At 38.2% G+C, this 27,052-nt stretch overlaps 1 protein-coding gene across 2 annotated transcripts; it reads right to left on the bottom strand.

Annotated features, from left to right (window-relative positions):
* Positions 1-605: 605 nt before the first annotated feature.
* On the bottom strand, positions 606-26,755 carry LOC145764917 (E3 ubiquitin-protein ligase AMFR-like). 2 transcript variants are annotated; one of them, XM_082576613.1, is made up of 11 exons: positions 26,453-26,755; positions 19,711-19,803; positions 19,105-19,247; positions 18,548-18,745; positions 8,442-8,617; positions 7,956-8,139; positions 7,173-7,293; positions 6,330-6,453; positions 3,153-3,211; positions 2,265-2,411; positions 606-1,916 (listed from the first exon to the last, which is right to left on the bottom strand). In XM_082576613.1, the coding sequence occupies exons 1-11, from the start codon at positions 26,697-26,699 to the stop codon at positions 1,870-1,872; spliced, it is 1,539 nt and encodes a 512-aa protein (XP_082432739.1). In that variant the 5' UTR covers positions 26,700-26,755; the 3' UTR covers positions 606-1,869. The 2 variants fall into 2 exon arrangements, with proteins under 2 accessions (XP_082432739.1, XP_082432740.1); XM_082576614.1 differs by having other exon boundaries at positions 2,271-2,411.
* Between the last annotated feature and the right edge of the window lie 297 nt (positions 26,756-27,052).

Genomic DNA, 27,052 nt, shown 5'->3' with positions numbered 1-27,052 from the left:
CAAACATTTAGCTTTCCCAGTCCGAGGATAAAGATCAAATCAATCAAACAAAAATTGTATTGTTTTGTATCAAGCCGGAGGTGTTTATTTTACTACTCCGACCACGCTAAAATCCCTTTTTTCCCACAGCCCGGATTGTTGCAATGTGTCTAGACGCCGTTTAAAGTGTTATCATTTTTGGAATTTTAAGCCTGCTTAACAAAGATAACCCTGACGGACTTGACGACAGCGACCGGGTTTGGATTTAAGCTATTTTAACAACCAGATTTGGATACGAACTTTATTTAATAATTCCAACTAGTTTCGCATAATTGAGTTTTCTTCAAGAAAACAAACTAAAAGTGGACATTGTTGTAGGAGATCTGCCCCTGCCTACTTTTTTGAGCAGCTACTAATAAATAGGCACTAGAACTATATTTTGGTTGTTCAATCGACCAATTGTCTTCCTGTAAAACCAACTATTTTCATAATACATTGGTTTGTATAAGTTGAAACGCGCTGTTTTAACATCCCGATATTTCAAAACTACTGTAGCCAAACTTACTTCATTTCACTGTATGCAACTTTATGGTCTCATGCAAAAAAATGTAATCAAACAAGCAACAAAATGTAGCCAACTATTGCTCTTTGTATTGAGTAGCAAAGCACACCGTTTATGAAAATTTTATACAAAACAGAAATAAAGGTATCATTCATTCATTCCTACAAATGCAGTGCTCAAATAAGCTTACAGATAATATCAACATTATAACAAAAAATATAACAGAAAACAATACAAATCACGTATTTTTATGAAAAAACAAACATTTTTAAGTGAAAAATAGAGAATTAACTTGAACACCTCATTTCAAGCTTGGCAGTTACAAGATTCGTGTAAAATTACTAAAGTTCCGGGTAACAGCACTTTTGTGGTGCTTTACATTCTAGTTTCATCAATATTTTTCTATATTTGTTCGAATAATCCAAAAGTATAATGTGAATACTATAAGCACAAAGCAGCGTTATTTAAAAATACAAAAAAAACAAAAAACTTTAACTTGAAGACAAACGAACTTGAACTAACGATGGCACAAAACAAAACAGCAATTTGTAAAAACTGGTCACACTTCACCACACACACCAATAAACTAACAAGTTATTATCAACTCACATCCAAACTTCAATTCTATGTTGAATGGCTTAAAGTTAGGAAAGGTAATTCAAAATACTAATGATATCTGTCAATTGTTTTCTTTATTGCACGTACGTGAGGAAAATGACGTAATATGCAAGGTAGCTCGGAAAGAACGGAAGCGCAAAGATCTACAGCAAAAAGTACAGAAAACATACAAAAACAGCAGTGATAAATACTCGACAGTTTCAAGGAAAAAAAAGAATACTGAAATAAGAGAATTTTACTTTTGCAAAAAATTTGACCTTTGAAACATAGATATGTTTTATTGTATTGCTTGCATCTAGAACCTGCCTTTTACGGAAAATTTTAATTTTAAAGGTAGTAACATTTAAGTATGTAAAAAGCAATGCTGTAAGAAACTAAAAGTGAGTAAATGGATTTGTACATAGACTCTTTTGGGATGTACTATGTTACTTGTGCAATGTGCAGTCAACTGAGAGAAACATATAAACTAAAGCAAGCTTTTACAAGAATACAGTAAACGTGAAAAATGTGTTATGTCACCAATCAGAGTCATAAACAACCTTTCTATTGCGTATCGAAAGCGAAATCCACTTGAACGTTGAACACTGATAGCTTCCAAAAATAATCTTTTGTGATTTGGAAAAATGAAGCCAAACGTCGAAAATTTTCATTCGTTTTTCGGTTTTGTTGCGCATAAGCGGCAATTGAGAACGATTGGCCTGTCTCCGCAACTAGGAATCTGACGAGTTTGTTATATTTGACCTTCGCATGGTTACATCTATAAAAAACATATAAAACATTAGTGACAGCCTACTAAGTAAGCGATAGTTTACAATCATCGTGGTCACAATACGCATGGTACTGATGAGAAAATGTGTGGCACTGCTAATACCTGTACTGGTAATAATATGGGTGGAACTGATGAGCATGCATGACACTGATGAAACCTACATGGTACTGATGAGTCCCAAAATGTGTATTCTACAGTTGATAAGTGTCGATGTGTGCGCAAGATATCATACGAAACCCATATTGCAAACTGTGAGGAAGTATGAAAGCTACGATTATAACAGAAAATGGTTGGATCAAACTTCCATGAATTCGAAAACTGAACTCAAACTCTTACCCATACCCTGGGATGCTTGTCGGAAGCGAGAAAATTCAAAAGAATAACTCGGCAGCCAGCTTAGAAGTGTGGTGAAATATAATTGCCGAGAATTGCTTCGCCTGGGTCTTCCTTCACCTATGGCAGCGCGAACTCTTCCATCAGCATCTGAAATAACTTAACAAAGTAATCAAGGCCGCTAACATGTTGTAAATACTACACAATACACACTTCTTGCTACAATGCATGACACGGCACACGGATATTCGTCGCTGTTTGTTTGTCATTTTTGTTTGTTTGTCATATCTTTATCCTGCATTGCGGGAAAGCGGACTTGAGCGCTATGCATCGGTGTACGCCTTCCGACGTACACCTGACCCACGCTGCAGCCGACGGCAATGTCTGTTTCCGGTTGTCTACTCTACTTATGACTTAAATTTGGTACTACCCATTACTCGAAATCGATCACTGGGTAGAGGCAATTATCGTAAAGTTTCTTGCCCAGAGAAACAACAGCAAGTGCGGGTGGCTGGAGTCGAACATGCAGGCTCTCGACTGCGAGCCCAACGCACTAACCACTCGGCCATTGCTGCCGACGGTAGTCATTTTGTCTATTAAATCTATCTGGTAATATGCGCGCAGTTGCAAACACTACTTTCACTTCTAATCTCATTGTTAAAGACATTCAGTACTCTAAGTTGAATAAAATATTCTGATAACGTGTCAGTTAATCTAAAATATGTGTTTTTCAATGCAGAAACTTTGCTACAAGAAACTTAATCTTTATAGACCTACTGTAAATAGAATATCAGTGTATCGTGTCGTTTAATAGAAAAAAAAACACACATCAATTCCAAAATCAGCGGTGCAGTTTTATCAAGCAACACATGACAAGAAAAAGTAACAAACCATCGTCGTTGTCTTCTTGAACCTTCGGCTGCGGATTATGATTAAGATCCAGTTTCTTCCTGAGAAAAAACAAGATGTTATTTACTTATTAAATAACAAAACTGGAGACTGTTTGCTCACTCAGTTTGGTCCAAGGTCAACAGTTAACACATTTGCCCAGTACAATAGTGATAAAAAATTTTATGGCGCCACAACGGTACAAAAGTAGAAAGCCGAATATACTTTTGGTTTTGGAACTTGAGCTTGACAGTGAGAATATCGGTGTTTCAGCGACAAATAACACTAATAAAACATTATTTCTAGAAACAAAATAGTAGAGCCGTTGTGATGTAAGCATGGCAACTGAATGGTTTAGTCAAGAACTACTCAAACTTAAGCGGTCCGTGAACATAACAGCACTTTAAAAATGTTTGAATTAGTACAAAGAACGCTGAACCTTAACCATTGGAAAGCTTCATTGCAGAAAAAACTTTTGGGTTGGTCGGAGCGTAAGTCATATTACAGAAAATATGAAAAAAAATCACTGTTTAAATTCGCTACGTACGGCTTTTGTTGGTATGCTAACTCAGTGTAAAATCAAGTTTTTCTCTCGTTATATACATAATGGTAGTTGAAACAATAAATACTATTAATACTACAAAAAGTGCTCAATGCCAAGCAAAAAGCCAAGCAGAGGGAATTACATCAAGTATAGTTATCACTCTCTAAAACCTCTACAGCCTGTTTCAACCGAAAAAGGGATCTATATTTGATGTAATGGTAGTTTATTTATCTAAGAAACATGCTTACTGCTTATTTCGGATCGCTCTGACAGCCTAAAAAAATTGGGCAGCCTATAAGCGTGTTGCAAAATATTCCCAAGTAAGTTTATATATGAAACCCTAAGTGAAACTATAACAACTTGATGAAACAGCCCTTACAATAGAAGTATGCCTACGTAATTAACTCACTGTTTCAAAATCAAAAATTTGAAAAGCTAGAATGTTGTAAAAGGTTGGGAGGGTATTCTACCAGGATGAAATGAAAAATGCAAAAAAAAAATTAAAAAAAATCTTGAAGTTAAATTTGTTGCTCCAAGCAAAAATTACGATTTAGCAGAAACCCAACGTTACTGCAAAAACTTAATCACATAGAAAGTGTAGACTCGGTACTATCACGTAAGAAACGTCCTGAAAACTTTTCAGGTTACAAATAAACATGAACCATCCATGCACGTGGATGACAGCTCTTTCATATGTTTGGATGCAGTCATAAAAATTGTAATTTAGTCTTTGAAGAATTTGCCACGCTGAAGTATCTTACAAATGGCACTTGTAAGCTTAACAATTCTGTGTGCAACAATAAGAGCTTGGGAGAGAAGACAGTATATCGCCCCTTTTTTTACTTTTGATCCAGATGTACGCTTCGTAACTGAAGATTTGGATTATGAGAGAAAAAGGCAAAATCGTGGTGTCCACTTTTAAACGTTAGATGTCTAATGGAGACGATGTCCGTGAATGCTCGCATATGCTTTTTCAATCATGTTTGCCAGGATTTTTTCAGGAAACCATGACGTCACAATTATAACGCTAAAAAATTGATATCACACTTTCGACGTAAACAATATAAAAAACTTCGAAATCTACCCATCAATCGCACGATGTAACTTCTTAAGTCGGAGAAAGTCCGCTGTCTTTTGCATTTAGTTAAATTGTTACAACTATAATTACATCGTGGTAAGACGCATATGAGGCTCAGCTTGTTTGTAACGGGTTGAAGCAAGGTTTTACGTTGCTAAGTTATTATGATCCATCGCAAATTACATCTTTATTCAAATTGCGCCCTCAGGGCAAAACTACTTTGAAATAACAAGCTGTTGTTGTCATCACGACACTAGGTGCTACACTACGTCAAAGACAGCTCGACATTTAAAAAATTTCAAGTGTGAAAGCATGTTTAAATCGAACAACGTTTTAGGGCAGCAAAACAACGTTGAATTTTTACAAGTATAGGATAAACAGAAAAACATTACTAAATTTTTTAACCTACACATTTATAGAAAGTAAGCTACCTGAACAAACTGAAGTAATATATACTGATTGAAATAAAGGGAAGTAATCTACCTATCTATACCAGGGATCAACAACTGGCGGCCCACCACGCTGATATGTGCGGCCCGCGGAAGGTATCAGCGTACAAGTATAACCAAAAATACTTTTCTTGAGGAGATAAAGTGCATGAAGGCAAAAAATACTTTCCGGGAAGCATATTTTCGCTTTGTATACGATTCCACCGACCTACCAATCAGATTGTAGTTCTAGGTGGGGGTTGCTTAAAGTTATTCCAATGCGATGTCCAGCCACACTGTCCCAGTGGTTAATTAAAACGCGTACAAAGTGGGCAGTTGAAATTATTATGCTTCCGGGCAGTTGAAAAGTATTTAGCTTAGTATATATACATACTGTAAAAATGTTGTTAATCAACAATTCTTGCCATGCTGATAAGCACCGCAAGTGACAGTTGTCTAATAATAATCATCAAAGAAAGACGATTTTATAGACTCTCACAAAAAAGGATGAAAAACCAACTAATTGCTTTTTTAGAGGGAGCACTGTTCATGAGTTACGATAAAAACGTTTTTTCCGTGATTTCCACAAGCGTTCTTCTTGTTTACTGAAACTGTTAGTTGCAAGATATCTTTCGTGAAGCGAAGTGACAACACCAATCTTGCTTGACGATGAATATTCGCTCGCCTCACTATAAGAACGCAAAACAAGTGGCCTCGTTTATTAGACACTGTTAAAGAAGTCAAAAGTGTTGTTAAAGGAGCTTGGCCTGGCAGTAGCGCTGTTCGACTAATTTTGTTGCTGCGATATTCTAAGATAAATATTAACAACATGTAACGCTGGATACTGGGCACGAAATGCGTTCTTTTCTAGCATAAGAGTCAACCTACCTAAAGTTTTATTAGTGCGGCCCGCCACAGCTCTCCTTAGGGCCAAAGTGGCGCGCATGCAAAAAAGGTTGGTGACCCCTGATCTATACGATTTATCGTCTCCTGTTATCCGTATAGCGAGGGTCAAATGCAAAATTAAGAAAAAAGCTACAGTAATTCGAAAATTTCAATCCGATTGTTTTATTTTGACAATACGTTACAATACAACACTGTAAGTCTGTAACTACAGAAGTATTATGTACCGGCATGTAGGACAGGTTGTGTCTTGCTGCAACCATGATCGAAGACAAGGAGCATGGAAAAGGTGTCTACATGGTAACTTCCGAGCTGTTTCCATATGATCCCAACATATAGCACAGCGATCCTCTGAAGAAGATTCACATTCATATTCACATTCATATTCATATTCACATTCATATTCAGATTCATATTTATAATAAAAGCGGTATTTTTCTATAGTACTAACGTCGTTACAAACAAACTGAATTGGAAATTGTCATTGGCGTTCATCCAATTCTAAGTCAACAAAACCGTCTCATCCTGGCTGGCTAGATGGCAAATGAACTAGTCAACTGGTAACACCTGGAACTTTAAATCGTATTTGAAAAAACACACATATTGAGATCTATACTTCGGTTGTTGAGGTGGCATTAATAACAGTGATTTCATGCACTTGAGTAGGCTCTGTGTTAGCATTGCGCTCGACATTGAGCACTCTTTTGTGGTATTAATACCATTTATCGTATCGCTTATGTATAAAGCATCTGTTGGTCGTAGTGAAGCTGCATAAACTGAACATTTCGATGAGTCTAGATATCGAGTCACGTTCATGCGCTGAGAATAATATATTAAAGCATGAAAAACTAGTAAAACACTTAACCACACTCAAAGCTATTCAAATACTCTTCAATGGGTATACGCGATTTTTGTTAAAATCAAAATAAAGAAATCAATGATCGGCTTTTAAAGTAGAGCGTCTCTAACACGCTACACTGCTAGCAAACCAATAAAAATGGATTCATTTGCCGGCTGAAAGTAAGCTACGGGTACTCTTACAAATTAAATCACACAACAAACAAACAAACCGTGATCGTCTATCTCTTCCCTCGTGGCTGTAGGATACCGTGCGTCCATGTTGGCAACTACCCTTCTGTAGTTTCTATAGCGAAGGTAGCGTATGCGCATTCCAGCGAAGATGAAGCGTAACTTAATGAAATGTGAAAAACACAATTTAAATAAAGTGGAGTTCATAGCACAACTGGAAAGTTTTGATGAAAAATATATTTAATAAGTGCGTCTGAACTCATGGCTGGTGGTAAAATGAATTCCATTAAGCGGATGGGAAGTCGAAAATGAAAACCTTTGTGTCCACTCTCTACCTTCAAACACGTCACCAAGTGCTCATAGGATTCTCAATGGTAGAAAGTCTTTCAGACATCAGTCAAACGCTCTAATCACTCTGTCAAGCTATCGAACTATGAATAAATGAAAACTTGGAAAGAAAAATCGACTAACAACCACATTGGGATTTAGTTGTTGGGAAAGATCAAGCGGCGCTGGTTCTACTCTCGGGGTGTGCGTTGGAGCAACGCATTCTAAGGACTGATGGAATATTGGAATAATTCCCCGGTAACAACGCTTCAACCATCGGAAACTTCACTCTGTCAATCTCGGTAACCGGCCCTGCGTCAAAAGCCTCTGCAAGTATGCGAAACTACCAGGAATGCCCTATCAAAGCTTTGTCAGTCCGAGGATAAAGTTCCAAAACCAACCAACCGATAGTGCTGTCCAACAAAGAAGCTTTATTAAGTTTTCTAGCTGACCAAAACTTCGGAAAGACATGAAAGTTTTAATTGCTATCAATGTACCTGCATACAAATCACTAAGCTTGCCATGGACAGCCATATGCTACTAGAGAAAAGCATGTGGACATGGTGCATACAGTTGACCGATAACGAAAACGAATCCAATATCAAATCAACATAAAAGATCACGGTGGATTTCATTTCCCACAATTCAGCGAGGCGAATGTCGTGTAAATGTATTCCGTATCTAAAAAATACTTTCTTGAAATATATGATAAGGTGTTTATAATGTTAATATTATTTTTATAGGCCTTCAAGTAACAGCCGCGAACGCTAAATAAAGACTAAAGCGGCGTAAAATTGTTTCAAGCAAATACAATATTTAAATTAATCTCAGAACTTTGTCTCATTCAGCTTCAGAATAAGAAAGTATTGAGATGAAATGTCTTGTTAATGAAAAAACATTTTAAATTTATTAAGATTTGTAATTCAATTTATTTTTTACCGTTTCGATTTGTAACTTTTATGAAGAAACCAAAAAAATGTCACCTGATTAACACACGCAGAGCTTTTGTTGTGACAAGCAAGGATTCAGCGAGCATAAACATGATAGAATGAATTTCATATTCGTAAGTGGAAGAGAACGAAATAGGACATGGCATTGTAATAGACGAGATGATGAGAAGTATACAGCATAATAAAATAAAATGTAACAAAACAACCACCTGGAAACATATAAGGGCAGCATTAACATTCTCTATGGAGCACAATTTTATACATTAATTTTATTTTGATTTATATGAAAAACGACAGAAAAATTATATACTGTACGTTAGGGTGGCCAAAAAAAATTGAAATTTTTTATTTTTGTTTGCACACCCTCTCATTTGAGGAGGATTCATGAAAAAATGACTCTGTGAAAATTTGAAGTGAATCCGACAAGAGGAAGTGCTCTCCCACTGACCTCAAAGTTTGCTTTTATTGGCATAATCTGTCAAAATTCCTTGAATATGTGACGTAATTCTTTTTTGACTTATCTACATTGCAGTTGCAGCATTTTTGTTTTAACCATTGTTTTACTCTGAATTTATGATACAATAAGTGTTTCCACATGCAGAAAAACATAAATAATGCACAAAATAGATCACATTAACAAGCGTTTGGTATGAAATTAAATGCACTAAACTTTAGCGAAAACCGCATAAAAGTACGTTCACCAGTCACGATCGCAACGCTTTAGGTGACAACACGTTGCCCAGAAATTGCAAGAGAAATGTTTGTAAAGAGTCAAGCCATTGGTTGACTTTATTGCACTTGTTGGAAGCAGCTTTCTGTGGTGTTCGACCACTTGATAGAGGAGCTGGCGCTGTTGTTCATTTTTTGTAAGGACTTCATTGAAGTGAGTAGCTAATTTGACTGCCCAGTGCCCGCTCTGCACAATCATTGACGGCTTTGAGATGAAGCCAAACTTTGCAGGCTTCTTTATAATCATCACGATCACGCCATGTGTCGACAGAAGCAGTGACTCGAAAAGGTTAAGTGAATGCTGTGTTACAAACTGTGCCAAAGAGAGACGTTGAAACTTGACAATTTTGTTTGGGGCAACACGACGAACATCTTCGGGAAATGGGTCTTTCTTAAGAGCATTAACGATTGCTTCTTTTCATCATCTGTGTTATTATCATTGAATAAAGGTAGTGCAGCAAGATCCTCACCGATGTACCACAAGCGCAACCTCAACTTTTTTCTGCCACTTGAGAAATTGCATTGTCAACCTCTTTATAATCCTCTGTGAGCTATAACATTGCTAGGTCATTTGTAGGGGCAGATATTGATGAAGGTGCTGCAAACCAAAAAGTGGCATAGATAGTAGTAGTTAATATTACTTCATGTGCAACTGTACTGCACGCAAGTGGCAGTGTAATCTTATTGATCTTCATCTCGTAGTAGAGACGGCGAAGAACCACACCCCATACAGGCAGCTGACATGGCCCCTCAAGACAGTCAACAAATGGACACCCACTCTCTAGTGTTGACTCTCTTGAGGGGCCATGTCAGCTGCCTGTATGGGGTGTGGTTCTTCACCACCTCTACTACGAGATGAAAATCAATAAGATTACACTGCCACTTGCTTGCAGTACAGTTCTTGTGGGTGAAAGCTAATATCGCTACCACTGCAAAGACTCACGTTGTTACCAAACTAAAACGCATCCATCAAGAGCATATAGGAGAATCAAAGCACAAAGGGAGGCGAAATTCAGCTTCCTAGCTGACCTCAGAAGCTGACTTCACCCAGAGCTTAAGTGCATTATTTGATATTACACATGCTAACTGGGAATGCCACACAACAATACCAGAAGACTGCCAGTTTTTGATAGACCAATGTGGTGCATGACAGATACTGATGACAACAGAGGACCCAATCATGGACTTCTAAATAGTATCAGGACTGGAAACTCAGTTTACAACAGTAGGCCAAACAGTTGGTACAACAGTTGGCCAACAGTGGGCCAACAGGGTTAGTTACTTGGCTGTTGGTCCACTGTTGGCCAACTGTTGTACCAACTGTTTGGCCTACTGTTGTAAACTAAGTTTCCAGTCCTGATATATTTAGAAGTCCATGACCCAATGCATCGCAAAGCTGCTGCAAAGTATAGAAAGCGCAAAGATGATGAACAAAGACGCAACAGAAATCGCATTGATCCAGTACCATCAAGTGCTGCTGCTTTCTCATCTGAAAATGATCAGCAGATGATGAAGATTCTTCCAGTGACCCACTATTTGCACCACAAATCCAAATAACAGCAAAACAAAACTCAGTAGGAGCAGCCATTACCAAAACGCTGCATTATCGATAATCCACTGTTTAATCCAGCACTGAACAGAACTATAACATCAAGTCGTCAAGCAATGATGATCATCACTCCTGATCTTGCTGCAGCTGGAATTGATATAAATGAATTGACAATGTCACATTCCTCTGTCATGAATGCTCAAAACACCTCACGTGAAAGCCTTGCAGCTGCAGTGCGGAAAAAATTTAAACCAACTGTTCCACTTGTTGCTCATTTTCATGGTACCATTTGACTAATGCCACTGGCACAAAGTGCGACTCTTTGGCCATTGTAGTTTTTGGTATGCATGTTGAAATACTGCTTGGCATTCCGAAGCTGCCTATTGGAAGGGGATCACTAATAGTGTTGGGCGATATTGAAAAAAACAAAACGATACGATATTTGAAAAAATACTCGATATTTCGATACTTTTCGATATTTTTGTTCTAATTAAGAAAAGAGTTTCTCAGTCTTCGAAATTAGTGCCGGCGTTTGCCGACGCAGATGCATGAATGGCGCATTAAAAATGCCGAGGCCAAACGAGCGCTTGTAAAGGTTAGGATTAGTTAGACATTCCTCCCAGTGGTTATGGCACAGCCATAGATTTGCTCCTTGGTCAACACCGTGATGGAGCTCTGCGAAGGAGGCGTGTGGATGGGTATCAAAGCCCGAAAGCCGCAAAACGTGGATGCTTCATTGCGAACGGCGAAGACAGTGTAGATTTACAGCCAAGCGATGAGCCTCTTGTTGTTTCTGATTCCAGTGCTGACGTGACAACCTCATCTTCCAATGCCGCATCTGATGATTCCGATTCTGACAGCTAGTTCTTTATCAAACAAACTTTGTGTTGCTCGCAGTATCCCAATTGCGCCGGCCGAAATGATGTTAGTGCATACATAAATCGAGGCAATCATCTCGCAGGGAGCTATTAATTTGTTGCTGGTGCTTGGTTGAGCAATTAACGTTATTTTATGATAATTCAACGTCGCTAGATGTCGAATTAATGTAAAACAAACGTAAATTTCTTATTGGGTTTTGTTACGCAATATAACCCGCCGGGAAAATTAAACCGATTTGTGTTGACTCGAACGTTGAATCAACACAAAATTAACCTACTTTTCCTCCCCGTGAGTTATTCAACGTGAATTACCGCAACAGCGTGCGTATCGCGTTGTTCGCTTTATCGCTACTTTTGGTATTATTACATCACAACAAATCAAACAGTGCGGTCGTGATAGACTACTCAAGTATATTTTTCGCTTCTCGTTTTACATGTTTTGGTACAATTTTTTTCGTAATAAACGTTCACAGCAATTGCCGAGGCAATTTCAACTTTTGCCGTTTGGCCTGGCAACGTTTTTGTTGGGGTTTGCAGTTACGAGTTAGGGCTGTAATAGTTAAAATATCGAACGATATTGAAATAAATATCGATATTGAAAAGATATCGTATCGTATCGAAAATTCGATATATCGCCCAACACTAATCACTAATGGGCCAAAAAGTAGTGGAATTCATACACGAGTTGTAGCAGAGCATTTAGCTGCACTTTGTTTTGACACAACATCAAGCAATATGAGAATCCACACTGGAGCTATCACTGTCGTGCAGCAGGCATTTAATCGAAGGCTGCTATTTCTTGCATGCCGTCGTCTCAAAGCCGTCAATGATTGTGCAGAGCGGGCACTGGGCAGTCAAATTAGCTACTCACTTCAATGAAGTCCTTACGGAAAATAAACAGCAGCGCCAGCTCCTCTATCAGGTGGTCGAGCACCACAGAAAGCTGCTTCCAACAAGTGCAAGTAAAAGCCAACATGCCAACAGCTCCATTAAATAAAATCAATGGCTTGACTCTTTACAAACGTTTCGTTTGCTTTTTCTGGGCAATGTGTTTTCACCTAAAGCGTTGCGATCGTGACTGGTGAACGTACTTTTATGCGGTTTTCGCTAAAGTTTAAGTGCATTTAATTTCATACCAAACACTTGTTAATGTGAACTATTTTGTGCATTATTTATGTTTTTCTGCATGTGGAAACACTTATTGTATCATAAATTCAGAGTAAAACAATGGTTAAAACAAAAATGCTGCAACTGCAATGTACATAAGTCAAAAAAGAATTACGTCACATATTCAAGGAATTTTGACGAATTATGCCAATAAAAGCAAACTTTGAGGTCGGTGGGAGAGCACTTCCTCTTGTCGGATTCACTTCAAATTTTTACAGTGTTATTTTTTCATGAATCCTCCTCAAATGAGAGGGTGTGCAAACAAAAATAAAAAATTTCAATTTTGTTTGGCCACCCTACTGTACGTGTAACCGGTACATGAATAGATTTAATTACATTTACTTCAGCAAATGACAAAACTGAGATCAAGTTTCGGCTACCACTAAGCTCACTTCCATAGCGATTAAAGGAAAATGTTAGCAACTTTTTTGTGATTCAGGTTGGTATATTGATGATAAATTTGACAAGGTTGATTTGGAGAGTTAGAGATGCAAAATATGGACTTAATTAGGTTTTTTTCTATATATATACGGTATTGAACAAAATCATAGACTATTATTGTATCGGCAATTTTTTGATACATCTAATGGTTTGATCAAATATAATTGAGCCCCGTTCTATCTCCTTGTGTGCACCTAAGCTTTCAACACATTGGACGTTTTGATGCAACGACACGGTTGCAGATGAATGTGCACTGTGTAGGCTAGTGGACTATCAAAAAAATTCATATGATCTGATAGAAGAAATTAAGCATAATAAAATGTTAAATGAAATTGAAAATTGCTGAACGATATACCTTCCAAAGATGATAAGTGGGAGTGTTAGGAGAGAATGATAAAAATTTAAAGCGGACTTTTGATAGTTTGGTAAGGAGTAGAAGACACAATATTGCAGTGAACCAGGACACCCAGAAAAACACTTCCTTCAATGATTGAACGTTCAATACACCCAGGGCTGCGATTTTTGTCTTTTTCGGTGACGAGGTCACTCGACACGCGCCATCACTATTCGACAAACGCCGTGCCTTACGAAAAAAAAAAAACGAAAAAAAAAAGGAAAAAAAAACTGAGAGAGGACTAAACGTCGTCAGGTCGAGGAACAATCGGGGGGGGGGGGGGCATCACGTGATGCAATCATAAGAGTGCTGACTTACGTAAACTTTCTTGCGCCAGGGACCTCAGAATACCTGAGATCCCTGGCCAGGTACTTCAAAGCAAGGTCTAAAAGCGACGCTTCACACGAGAAACTCCCAAGGCGTCAGCGCCGCCATTTTCAACACTGCTGGAGAATGCTTTGATCGAAGTTCCAACGCCTGGCATCAAACATTTCGCCACACACGTTTTGTGTTATTCGACACAACGGGTTTCTTTTATAGATAAAATAACCGAAGTAGGCTACTTTAATTGTCAACGTGTTTGCAAGTTAGGATTTATGTCTGACTTATGCACTTGTTGTTCCAAGATTGCAGAAATGTTTTGCAATGTGAATATTACGTAATGGGCGAGTTTGCATTTGCATTCACAAAAGCACACAACCCAGCTGGCAAAACCCGTCGTTTTTACATTGATTCAACGTCTGCAGACGTTGAAGTCGAAAAAACGAGAAGCGAAAAATATACTATAGAGTACGGTAGTCTATCACGAGTCACGACCGCACTGTTTGATTTGTAGTGATGTAGTAATACCAAAAGTAGCGATACGCACGCTGTTACGTTAAATAACTCAGGGGGGAAAACTAAGTTAATTTTGGGTTGATTCAACGTTCTAGTCAGCACAAATCTATTTAATTTTCCTGGCGGGTTACATTGCGTACCCAGACAGCAAAAATCATCATTTTTACATTGATTCAACGTCTACAGACGTGTAAATGTAACAAAACAAAATAAAATGTAACAAAACAACCACCTGGAAACATATAAGGGCAGCATTAACATTCTCTATGGAGCACAATTTTATACATTAATTTTATTTTGATTTATATGAAAAACGACAGAAAAATTATATACTGTACGTGTAACCGGTACATGAATAGATTTAATTACATTTACTTCAGCAAATGACAAAACTGAGATCAAGTTTCGGCTACCACTAAGCTCACTTCCATAGCGATTAAAGGAAAATGTTAGCAACTTTTTTGTGATTCAGGTTGGTATATTGATGATAAATTTGACAAGGTTGATTTGGAGAGTTAGAGATGCAAAATATGGACTTAATTAGTTTTTTTTCTATATATATACGGTATTGAACAAAATCATAGACTATTATTGTATCGGCAATTTTTTGATACATCTAATGGTTTGATCAAATATAATTGAGCCCCGTTCTATCTCCTTGTGTGCACCTAAGCTTTCAACACATTGGACGTTTTGATGCAACGACACGGTTGCAGATGAATGTGCACTGTGTAGGCTAGTGGACTATCAAAAAAATTCATATGATCTGATAGAAGAAATTAAGCATAATAAAATGTTAAATGAAATTGAAAATTGCTGAACGATATACCTTCCAAAGATGATAAGTGGGAGTGTTAGGAGAGAATGATAAAAATTTAAAGCGGACTTTTGATAGTTTGGTAAGGAGTAGAAGACACAATATTGCAGTGAACCAGGACACCCAGAAAAACACTTCCTTCAATGATTGAACGTTCAATACACCCAGGGCTGCGATTTTTGTCTTTTTCGGTGACGAGGTCACTCGACACGCGCCATCACTATTCGACAAACGCCGTGCCTTACGAAAAAAAAAAAACGAAAAAAAAAAGGAAAAAAAAACTGAGAGAGGACTAAACGTCGTCAGGTCGAGGAACAATCGGGGGGGGGGGGGGGCATCACGTGATGCAATCATAAGAGTGCTGACTTACGTAAACTTTCTTGCGCCAGGGACCTCAGAATACCTGAGATCCCTGGCCAGGTACTTCAAAGCAAGGTCTAAAAGCGACGCTTCACACGAGAAACTCCCAAGGCGTCAGCGCCGCCATTTTCAACACTGCTGGAGAATGCTTTGATCGAAGTTCCAACGCCTGGCATCAAACATTTCGCCACACACGTTTTGTGTTATTCGACACAACGGGTTTCTTTTATAGATAAAATAACCGAAGTAGGCTACTTTAATTGTCAACGTGTTTGCAAGTTAGGATTTATGTCTGACTTATGCACTTGTTGTTCCAAGATTGCAGAAATGTTTTGCAATGTGAATATTACGTAATGGGCGATTTTGCATTTGCATTCACAAAAGCACACAACCCAGCTGGCAAAACCCGTCGTTTTTACATTGATTCAACGTCTGCAGACGTTGAAATCGAAAAAACGAGAAGCGAAAAATATACTATAGAGTACGGTAGTCCAGGGGTGGGCAAACTTTTTGTACTGAGGGCCATATTTGAAAAAATGTTGCAGCCGGGGGGCCGCACACTCTCATTACAAAGTAGGAAAATTTTCCCGGTGTGTAATTAACGCATATTCATATTAAATACAATTTTTGTATTTCACACTCAGTTACGTTTTAAGCTATGCAATCATCATCACAAAAGTTAATGAGACTTGTGCAACTGTTCACAGTTTTTCACAATCTTCTGCAAATTGGGAGCAAGTTTGCTGGTAGATATCCTCATAACATCATGCAAGTTGGTGTCTGTCAGCAAAGACCTGTTCTTTGACTTGTTTATTTTTAAACAAGAAAATGCTTGTTCGCATATGTATGTGAATCCAAACAGTGTCAAAAACTTAGCAGCAAAGTTTTTTAAGTTTGGAAACAAATCGTCAGACAATGACTTGTAAAAGTCAGGCAGTGAATCTGACTTAAACTTCTCTTTCAAGTTATTATTTGCTTGCAAGTCCAGCAGTTCCAGCTGTAAATCCTCAGGGGCCGAATAAATTTCTATAGTGAATGGAGAGCTGAGCATATTAAACTGTGGTTCCAGGTTCTTTAAGTCTTGGAACCTTCTGCCGAATTCGATAGCCAAGGTATCCATTTATCCAACTGAACTTTATACTTTGCTGCAAGTTCACCAGAAATGTTTGCTTCTTTCAGCAAAGGAAAGTGACAAAACCTGTTGTCACCAGCTTGTCTGAGGAACAGTGACAGCTTCATTTGGAATGATTTAACGTGGACGTACAGTCGTACATCTCGTGTGCAAATAAACCATTGCCCTGAAGTTTTACATTCAATTCGTTCAACTTTTGCACGATATCAATGGCAAACCTAAAGTCCAACCTCCACTCTTCATCAACTATGTTGGTACTAAAATCACAGTGAATGCTTTTCATTTCCAGGAACATCACGATTTCTTCTCTTAGCTCCCACACTATCCTCAATACTTTGCCCAGGCTCAGCCAGCGGACATGGCTGTGGTAGAGGAGTTTGCGTGTTTGGTTTGATTGTGTCTTTTTAAATTGTACTCTTTGAAAACAGCCACGGACTCACGGCACAACAAGCAAACTGCTTTATTCCCAATTTTGATAAAATAGTATTTAACTGTTCATTCCTTATTGAAAATACGACTTTCGTCTTCAATCTTTCGCTTCTTAACAGCACTCATTATTTTAACAGAGTAAAAATATAAATCTTTTATTTTTTAACAAAAATCCTGTCGAAGTAGAAAACATTAAACTGTGCGTCTCAAATAACAATGAAAGCTATTTGGAGGAAAGTAGAAGTACTGGTAGGCCTATGGTAGCCGCTACCGTATTTGTATTTTATGATCAAACAATTGAATCAAACAATGCGTGAGAGCATGTAGCAATACATGCGCGACTGACGTGTGTGTGTTTACGCACTGAAACTGAAGAGAAAAACACACTCGTAAAGGGAATAATATTTTGTCATGTAACCTGTTTAATTAAAACAATAAGTGATGAGTAGTAGTTTCTGCAAGTGCCGGCGGGCCGCATAAAATGGTCTCGCGGGCCGCATGCGGCCCGCGGGCCGTAGTTCGCCCACCCCTGCGGTAGTCTATCACGAGTCACGACCGCACTGTTTGATTTGTAGTGATGTAGTAATATCAAAAGTAGCGATACGCACGCTGTTACGTTAAATAACTCAGGGGGGAAAACTAAGTTAATTTTGGGTTGATTCAACGTTCTAGTCAGCACAAATCTATTTAATTTTCCTGGCGGGTTACATTGCGTACCCAGACAGCAAAAATCATCATTTTTACATTGATTCAACGTCTACAGACGTGTAAATGTAACAAAACAAAATAAAATGTAACAAAACAACCACCTGGAAACATATAAGGGCAGCATTAACATTCTCTATGGAGCACAATTTTATACATTAATTTTATTTTGATTTATATGAAAAACGACAGAAAAATTATATACTGTACGTGTAACCGGTACATGAATAGATTTAATTACATTTACTTCAGCAAATGACAAAACTGAGATCAAGTTTCGGCTACCACTAAGCTCACTTCCATAGCGATTAAAGGAAAATGTTAGCAACTTTTTTGTGATTCAGGTTGGTATATTGATGATAAATTTGACAAGGTTGATTTGGAGAGTTAGAGATGCAAAATATGGACTTAATTAGGTTTTTTTCTATATATATACGGTATTGAACAAAATCATAGACTATTATTGTATCGGCAATTTTTTGATACATCTAATGGTTTGATCAAATATAATTGAGCCCCGTTCTATCTCCTTGTGTGCACCTAAGCTTTCAACACATTGGACGTTTTGATGCAACGACACGGTTGCAGATGAATGTGCACTGTGTAGGCTAGTGGACTATCAAAAAAATTCATATGATCTGATAGAAGAAATTAAGCATAATAAAATGTTAAACGAAATTGAAAATTGCTGAACGATATACCTTCCAAAGATGATAAGTGGGAGTGTTAGGAGAGAATGATAAAAATTTAAAGCGGACTTTTGACAGTTTGGTAAGGAGTAGAAGACACAATATTGCAGTGAACCAGGACACCCAGAAAAACACTTCCTTCAATGATTGAACGTTCAATACACCAAAAATGAAAATAAGTTTATAAAAAATGAAGTTCCACAGTTTGCCCTGAAATAGAAAATATAATTTTTTTTTTTAACTCAAAATCGATTTTTTCAGTCTTATACACATTACCAAACAAATTTACTACAGGAAACAAGCTTATGCTGTATTCCTAAACATGTATAATATATAAAAAGTTTCAGGTCACCAAATCTGATTTCAACAAATGTGCAGTTGCAGTTGAAAGAAAATGGGATGCATCATTTTGTTGTGGTATGAAATTGAAAGTAAAATTGCTTATTCAACTTAATAACTTAAAACTAGCCTGTAAACAATTTGAACTTTCATGCAGCACAACTCATTATACACCTGCATAAAGCATAAACACACCAGTAATAACTTAACTATTGCATTCATAAAATTACCTTCATATGTTGTCTTTCTAATGGTCGAACTATTCCAAAAACAATGTATTGAATGAAACACATAAAGATAACTAAAGTGCAATATGCTGCATTGACAGCCAGTGCAAAGCCAATGGGCTGATTTAGTATCAAGCAAAAAATTCCTGAAAAACAGAAATAAGCAATAAATTACATGAAAGTTTTCTTATAAATTCTTATTTTCAAGCAAAGCTTGTATTGTACGAAATAAATTCTATAGAATGACACATTTTACAGATATGCAACTGATTTTGGCAAGAAAAATTAGTTAGGCTACGATGGAAAAGTTACCATATGATTAAAATTGATATGGTTTGTGTGATTGAAAGTTTCAAAGCTAGCACTAAAAAGTTGCTCTTATTGTATTAGGAAATGGATTTTAACTTTACTGAAAGATGGTAAAAGGTTTGATTATTGTGCAAAGTACAGATGATTATTTAAAGCAAAAATGATGACTCCAGCCAGCATTGTTAACTATAAACATAAGCCAATTTTTTTTAATCAATCAATGCAATAAATAGCATAATCACAACAATGACTAGCACAACACTAATTCCACTAAACAAAATCACTACTTTGAGGACTTGCCATAAGATAAAGAATGGTTTCCAGCTTGAATGGATTTGGCAATGTATGATTTTCCATGTTGTACGTTGGGAAGTCCAGTTGTACTGTTTTTCACTAAAAAAGTAAACAATATATAATATAATACATAAATTATGTTGTATATAATTATCTTTTTACCATCTATAATAATTTGTTGTAATGTTAGCCTTACAACATGTAACAGGTTTGGTCACAGCGGTAAACCATAATCTCTTCTTGGGAAAATTTTAACATAAAGTTCCCTAATCCGTTCGTCTGTATATAATGACCGAAGAAACACACACTTGAACTTCTTTTCAAAAAGTGTATTCCTGTAAAATTAGCCCGAGGCTACCGAAAACGAGGGGGTGCAACGCCTACACCACTTAAACTGTCACTACACAACAGATTACTTGGATAAAAGACGGAACCTTTGTCCAGCTAGCAAGCACTAAGCCAACAGTTAAATGTGCGGCCAACTTTCAAACAATCATTTTACGAATGACCAGAATAGATAGCAATATCTCAAATTCACGTATGCAGTACTGTGACGCAATAATGAAAGACAATTATGAAGTCATTCCAACAGGTGTTTAAAGCTGATGTAATATTTCCTGTTTAAACAGGCCCAAACAGGTCTGACAGGTTTGACACAATTCTTATGAACGCTGGTGCAATTTTGGCACATTTTCTAGCAACTTCCATGACGTAATATTCAGTAGACTTGAACGGTTTTATATGACGTTTGATTTGTACAGAGATTGGCCGTAACATAGCGGCCCCTAGTTATGACAGTCTAACATGGCATAACTAAAAAAGAATTGAAGGACAATCGTGAGCCAATGAATAAAAACACATGATACACAAATTGTTTGAATCACTCACGTTTAAGTTAATACGCAAATACAAAGGGCATGCAAAGAATGAACAGCAATACGGAATAATACACGACGATACATGAAATTGGTACCATAGGTACACGCTAAATGACGCTATATACAATAGTTGCGATAATAACCGACTGTTCCGGGCTCAGACAAGTATCGGCCACCGCAGACAAAATCAGGCTCAAACCCTAACACTTAGGTGTTCTTTACGGGGGCGAGGCACGAAATATCCCTCAACACGTAGTCTACTTTTACTTTCCCCGTACTCTCATCATAGTTGCAGACGGCAACTTTGGCTCTACGAACCACAGGCTTCCCTTTCCTAATTTGTGGAACTACCTCATGCACCCTCCCAAGTTGATACTTCCCACGTTTACCAATGTCTTGGAGAGAACCTACCACTACAAGTTGACCAGGCTCCAAATTCTCGGCCATTTTTAGCCATTTTTTCCGGCCCTGAAGACCTGGCAAGTAAAAATCGATCCATTTACTCCAAAACTGCTGAGAAAGTGACAAATTGAACCGATAATCCCTTCTTAATTGGTCACGATCATGTGGTTTCCCAACAGCACAGTATGGGTCTAAGTATGGGGTCAAAAGTGAGGCAGGGGTGATGACAGTAAAATCCCTAGGGTCGTCACTCAAAGGTACCAAAGGGCGTTCGTTCACGATCCGAACGGCACTGCCTGTGTACGTAAGCAGTTCAATAAAATTGGGCTTACGTATTGAAGAGTCCAAAATGTGAAAAAAGTATTTGGTCACATCAGCCATGAAACCAAATCTTTCAAGCCGAAATCTAGCCAAGACATCTGCCAGAGGGTTTAACAAGTCAGACAATTCAGGACAAGAAGACATTACATCATTTACACAAGTTCCTCGGAATTCAGATTGTTTTAAAGCCTTCTTCTTTAAATCAGCAGCTCTATCTGACGCCAACACAAATTTGTTAGGTAAATCAATAACTTCCTTCAACGGAACAGGTATCTCAAATCGACCATCTTTCAACTCAATATTCGGTTCGACAAGTTCTCTAGCCAAAATATCATTGCGAGACAATTCACAGGTTTCATTTTGCAAGGTCAAATCCTGAATGACTTTATTCAGGTCTGCTATTTCCATATCACGAGACTCAATTTTACGCTGAAAGCCAGAGATGACATCCGACTCTGAAGACGTCTGCACTCTGCACACTTTAGCAACGCTTTCAACTAAGGGTGACTTACCACCACAAGCCAACCAACCGAGAGGAGTGAGTAAAGCATGCGGTTCACTGCGATTTTCACCAACACGTTCTTCTTTTGTCCACATCAAATAAGCGTTGTCGTTTCCAATCAGTACATCTACAGTACTACAATCATTCAAATGAAACATATTCACGTCATGAAAATGACAGAAACTACTTAAATCCTGCTTATGTGGTAAAGTCTTAACATCGTCAGCCCAAGCTGGGTTAACCACCGAAGTTATATCACAAAACAGTTCATCAGTCTCTAACGACTGGATGTTGAGTTTAACAAGTTCAGCACAAGTAGGTTTCTGACCAGCCAGAGTATCCATTTTAAACGACGCTTTATCATACGGTTTAAGACCAAGTTCGCACACCAAGTCACTCGAAACAAAGGTCAACTGCGAACCAGGATCATGCTGACAATACACCAACTTCGATTTGCCAGTCATTGGATTCAAAACACGAGCAGCAGTAACGCGGTTAAAGGCTGCTTTAACATTTCCAATCTTAACATTACGCACAGGAACTCTGGCACCAGCATCATCTTTACCGACCGAATCCAGAGAATCACGTGACGTCACATAAAAATCATGCAGAAGAAAATAGTGTTTCCTATCGTTGTTAGGCCCACACTGACGACAGTTGTTTGCATGATTACAGTCCTTAACCATATGCTGGCGCAAACAGTTCAAGCATTTTCCAGCTTTCACAATGACATCTCTCCGACCTTTAGGTGTCAAGCGCAAAAATTCTTTACAATTAGACAAAAAATGATATTCAACTTGACCACGTGATGAACAACAAATGCATGCCGGTATGTCACTACGTCTGGCCACACCGCCGCGCGGTGCGCCAACAGCAGTCGAGTACTGCGAACTCCCTGAAATCACATTATCATGGGGTTTTACCGACGTCTGCCTAACCGGACATGAAGGCAATTTTCCTTTGCCAAACTTTTTAAAATGCTGCGACTCACCAGAATCGCCCATTAGCATGATGCTAAAATCAGTCGACTTGCGCGTTTCCTCCCGTACTACAAAATCAAACAAACTCTGAAAAGTAGGTTCCTCAGTGCTACCATACTGATCACCTAAAAAGTCAAGATAACGCTGCTTAGCGTCAAACGGGAGTCGCTTAGCCAAATCCAAAACAAAACGTCCTTCTAATTTATCACGCTGACCATAAGCTTTCGCGTAAAGCAAACACTGCGACAATTCATCTTTAAACTCTTTCAAATCACTGGAAGAGATAGAAGTCAATTTGCTACCATAGCGATACTTTCTAATTTCTGGTTCTGCGAAAAGACCTCCACGAACTCCAAAACGTTGGGACAAGCGAGCTAATGACATTTCTATCCTGTCTTCCTCTGACAAGCCAGGAGTGTCAGAAACCAAATTAGCAATCGTTTGTGCAGCTGTTCTAACACAAGCTGCTTGCAACAAAGTCAAACGAGTTCCCTTAAAGGGCGAAGCTGCCATCAAGGCCATAACACGATTTTTAAAGAAGACAAATGGCATATTATTACCATCGTAACCAATCAAGGCCGCCTTATCGAAGAACGTCCTACTATTTTGGTATTCAAAAAAGCAATCCTGCTGTTGAGAACTCGATTTAGCGGGAGAAGACGAGCTATATCCCTTAAGGGGCTGAGTGGGCTCAGTCACATGCACAGCCCGATCACGATCCTCAAACATGTTAAAATCAGGAGACACGATACGCCTCTCACAACCACCCAAATTACGTGTAGCTGGGCGATCAGCAACTAGCGGCGCAGAAAACTTTGAAGGGGGCAAAGCATTACTGCTAATGGCGGCCCCGTGACCTGTACGCTCTGGGGGAGGAGTTCGGTTGTAATTTGCAGACCTTGGCTCTACAGCCTTCGGAAGACCCTTAGCCGTGGCCCCGAGACCTCCTGAAACAGCTGGAAAACATGTGGATTGTACAGGTCCACTTACGGATTGAACAGGCGTGTGGAAAAGGTTAGGTAAATTAAACTGTGATTGATGTTCACTTCTGGAATGCCTAGAAGAGCCCTTCCTAGAGCTACGCCGGGAGCCCAACTCAGAACGATATTCAGCTAAAACTACCTCTTTACGTTGTTCGGCCCTCAACTGAGCGTCTTTGAGTGCGAACTTAGCAGCTCTCGCTTCGGCCTCAGCTCTCGCGATGGCCTCAGCTCGTATGGCCTCAGCTCTCGCGGCGGCCTCAGCAGCTCTTGCTTCGGCCTCAGCTCTCGCGGCGGCCTCAGCAGCTCTCGCTTCGGCCTCAGCTTGGATCTGGAGCTCCTCTCGTCTTAACTGTAGGTTAATTTGTGCAACTATCCGTGACGAGCTCTCAGACATCCTAGTGCTTACATTTGAGGCGCTATCCTCAGGATGTATGTCAGCATCCAACCTATCTGACAACTCACTTTCTTTTTGTTCGAAGTTATTTTTTAACGAGTTAAATTCGGGATCTACCCTATCACGAAGTTCTGCCAAGATTGCAGAGTTAACAATTTTACTCAAAAGAGCATGGAAATGCCGTAATTCCTCTTCTAAAGTAGATAAGTTAGACCGAAAAATTAACAGTTCCTGCTTATCACTCAAAGAACCTAGGGCTACAGAAAGTTTCCCAATTTGAGTCAAAATATCCCGTCTAAGATGCCGGGCCTCTCGAACTGACTTAGCCTCATCGTTAATGGGTCCCTCCCCAGAATGGCCTGCCCGACCGCAAAGAACATCATCAGGCTTAAACTCAGTCGAGTCGACGGCGGTCGAGTCCCTGTCACCACCGAGTGTAGACATATTAAATGTTAGGGCTAAATTTAACAATTAAAAAATTAAGTTACACAAACACACAAATTACAGTAGTTATAAAAAACTTAACTGCAAAGACCGTAAAAATACAAAAAAGAATTTAAATGCACGATACCGTAGCTGTACGAGTATGTGAAGTCCAAACGTCCACAAAACTTGCTTGGATTCTTCCACTTGAATCTTCAAGCACAGATGGATTGCCTTTAATCTTCTTTCTTGCCAATAAATGTCAAAGTTATTTTTCTTCTGTACCAAACTGAGAAGAAATGTCTTTACTTTTTAGCTTAAAGTTCTTCAGTTGCCTACCGAGAAGAAATGTCTTTAATTTTCTTTGCTTCTTTAGACTACCAACCAATAAGATCTTCTTTTATTATTTCTTTGCTTCTAAGTGCTTCTGTGCCAAACACTAGACAGAGAATCGTCTTTTATTTTTTGCTTCAAAGTGCTTCTTGGCCTACCAACTAACAAACTTCGTCTTTTATTTTTTTATGGTCACAGCGGTAAACCATAATCTCTTCGTGGGAAAATTGTAACGTAAGATTCCCAAATCCGTTCGTCTGCATGCAATGACCCAAAAATAAACACACTTTCGAAACGTCTATTCAAAAGTGTATTCCAGTAAAATTAGCCCGAGGCTATCGAAATGACTGGTGCAACGCCGTACACCTAAAAACTGTCACTACAATACAAATTACTTGGATAAAAGACGGAACCTTTGTCCAGCTAGCAAGCACTAAGCCAACAGTTAAAAGTGCGGCCAACTTTCAAACAATCATTTTACGAATGACCAGAATAGATAGCAATATCTCAAATTCACGTATGCAGTACTGTGACGCAATAATGAAAGACAATTATGAAGTCATTCCAACAGGTGTTTAAAGCTGATGTAATATTTCCTGTTTAAACAGGCCCAAACAGGTCTGACAGGTTTGACACAATTCTTATGAACGCTGGTGCAATTTTGGCACATTTTCTAGCAACTTCCATGACGTAATATTCAGTAGACTTGAACGGTTTTATATGACGTTTGATTTGTACAGAGATTGGCCGTAACAAGGTTATATATTACTTAAATAGTTTTGCTTAAAAAGAAAGTTTTCTACATAAAGGGCCCTTTGTGGTAAGTTAAAAAATAAAAGCATAATAACAAAAATCATCGGTAAACAAATTTAAACATCTTCTGTAAACGAAACAATTCCAGCTATAGTAACAGAGGGTATTTATAAAATTCAGCCAAAGTTTAACTTAAAAACAACCATGATGGTAGATTACTGTATATATTGGTTTTAACTTAAATCCACAACAACAATACTGGTCGATATTTTGGAGGTGGTGTACAAGTCTCTGCCCTGGTCATTAATACTATGATGGGAATGCAAGTCAAAGATTGGGATCGACCAAGACATATTGCATTGAACTATTGCATTCATAAAATTACCTTGATATGTTGTCTTTCTAATGGTCAAACTCTTCCGAAAACAATGTATATATTATATTGAATAAAACATATATATAAAGATAACTAAAGTACATTATGCTGCATTGATAGCAAGTGAAAGTAAGTCAAAGATTTGGGATCGACCAAGACATATATAACTAGATAAGACACAAAATAGTGACTTCACCCTATATTTTCGGTCTTCCAATCAATGCCGTCAGAATTTTAGACCAGGGCACCAATACACCAGCTCTGATATTTTTATACACGGCCACTCAATACTGCAAATAAATACAAAATTCTATGAGCTACCCTGCTTTGATATGGTTTTGAAGATCATGTAAGTCTCAAATTAAAGGGTAAAAAAACTACAAAAACTGTAAGTTAAGGTTACCTTTTTCTGCAACATGATCTGTGTTTGACACAGGATTCTTTGACTCCAGTGATCCAGTGACTGCATCAATCCAGTAAGCTTCTACACCCAAGTGGTCTACATCAAAGATTTTAGATGCATTCCCCTTTATAAATCCCTGTTCTTCTATTAATGTGTTGCTAGCCCAAAATATTGTGAAGAAGAACATGCTAATACTTGAAACCAAATACATTACTACAATCAAAAACATAAATTGTCCCATAGGCATTGTGAGAAAATGTTATTGAAAAGTTAGCAAACAATACTTTGTCGCATGGTAGCACATTGATTTCTGCAAAGAAATAAAATTCTTGAAATTTTTCTTTTGACAATGCAGCATAGCAATTTTGGCTAAGCATTCTGCCTAAATTGCTGCACTATCATACTTATATAATTGTTGTATTTGACAAAAAGCTAAATAGCATAAAACCTACAAATTTTTTTTTGTGGAGTTTGGTTTGATTGCTTATGAGAATCTTTATCCTTGGATTACAAAAGCCTTTTTGGAAGATAAATCCTGACAGTTGACCTGTCCTATATACTAGTGGAGACTTTAAACTACTGATGCAGATTCACTAGTTG

The sequence above is a fragment of the Aplidium turbinatum genome, chromosome 2 (genome assembly GCF_918807975.1).
Source record: "Aplidium turbinatum chromosome 2, kaAplTurb1.1, whole genome shotgun sequence".
Lineage (NCBI taxonomy): Eukaryota > Metazoa > Chordata > Ascidiacea > Aplousobranchia > Polyclinidae > Aplidium > Aplidium turbinatum.
This window is presented reverse-complemented; position numbering and strand designations above follow the sequence as displayed.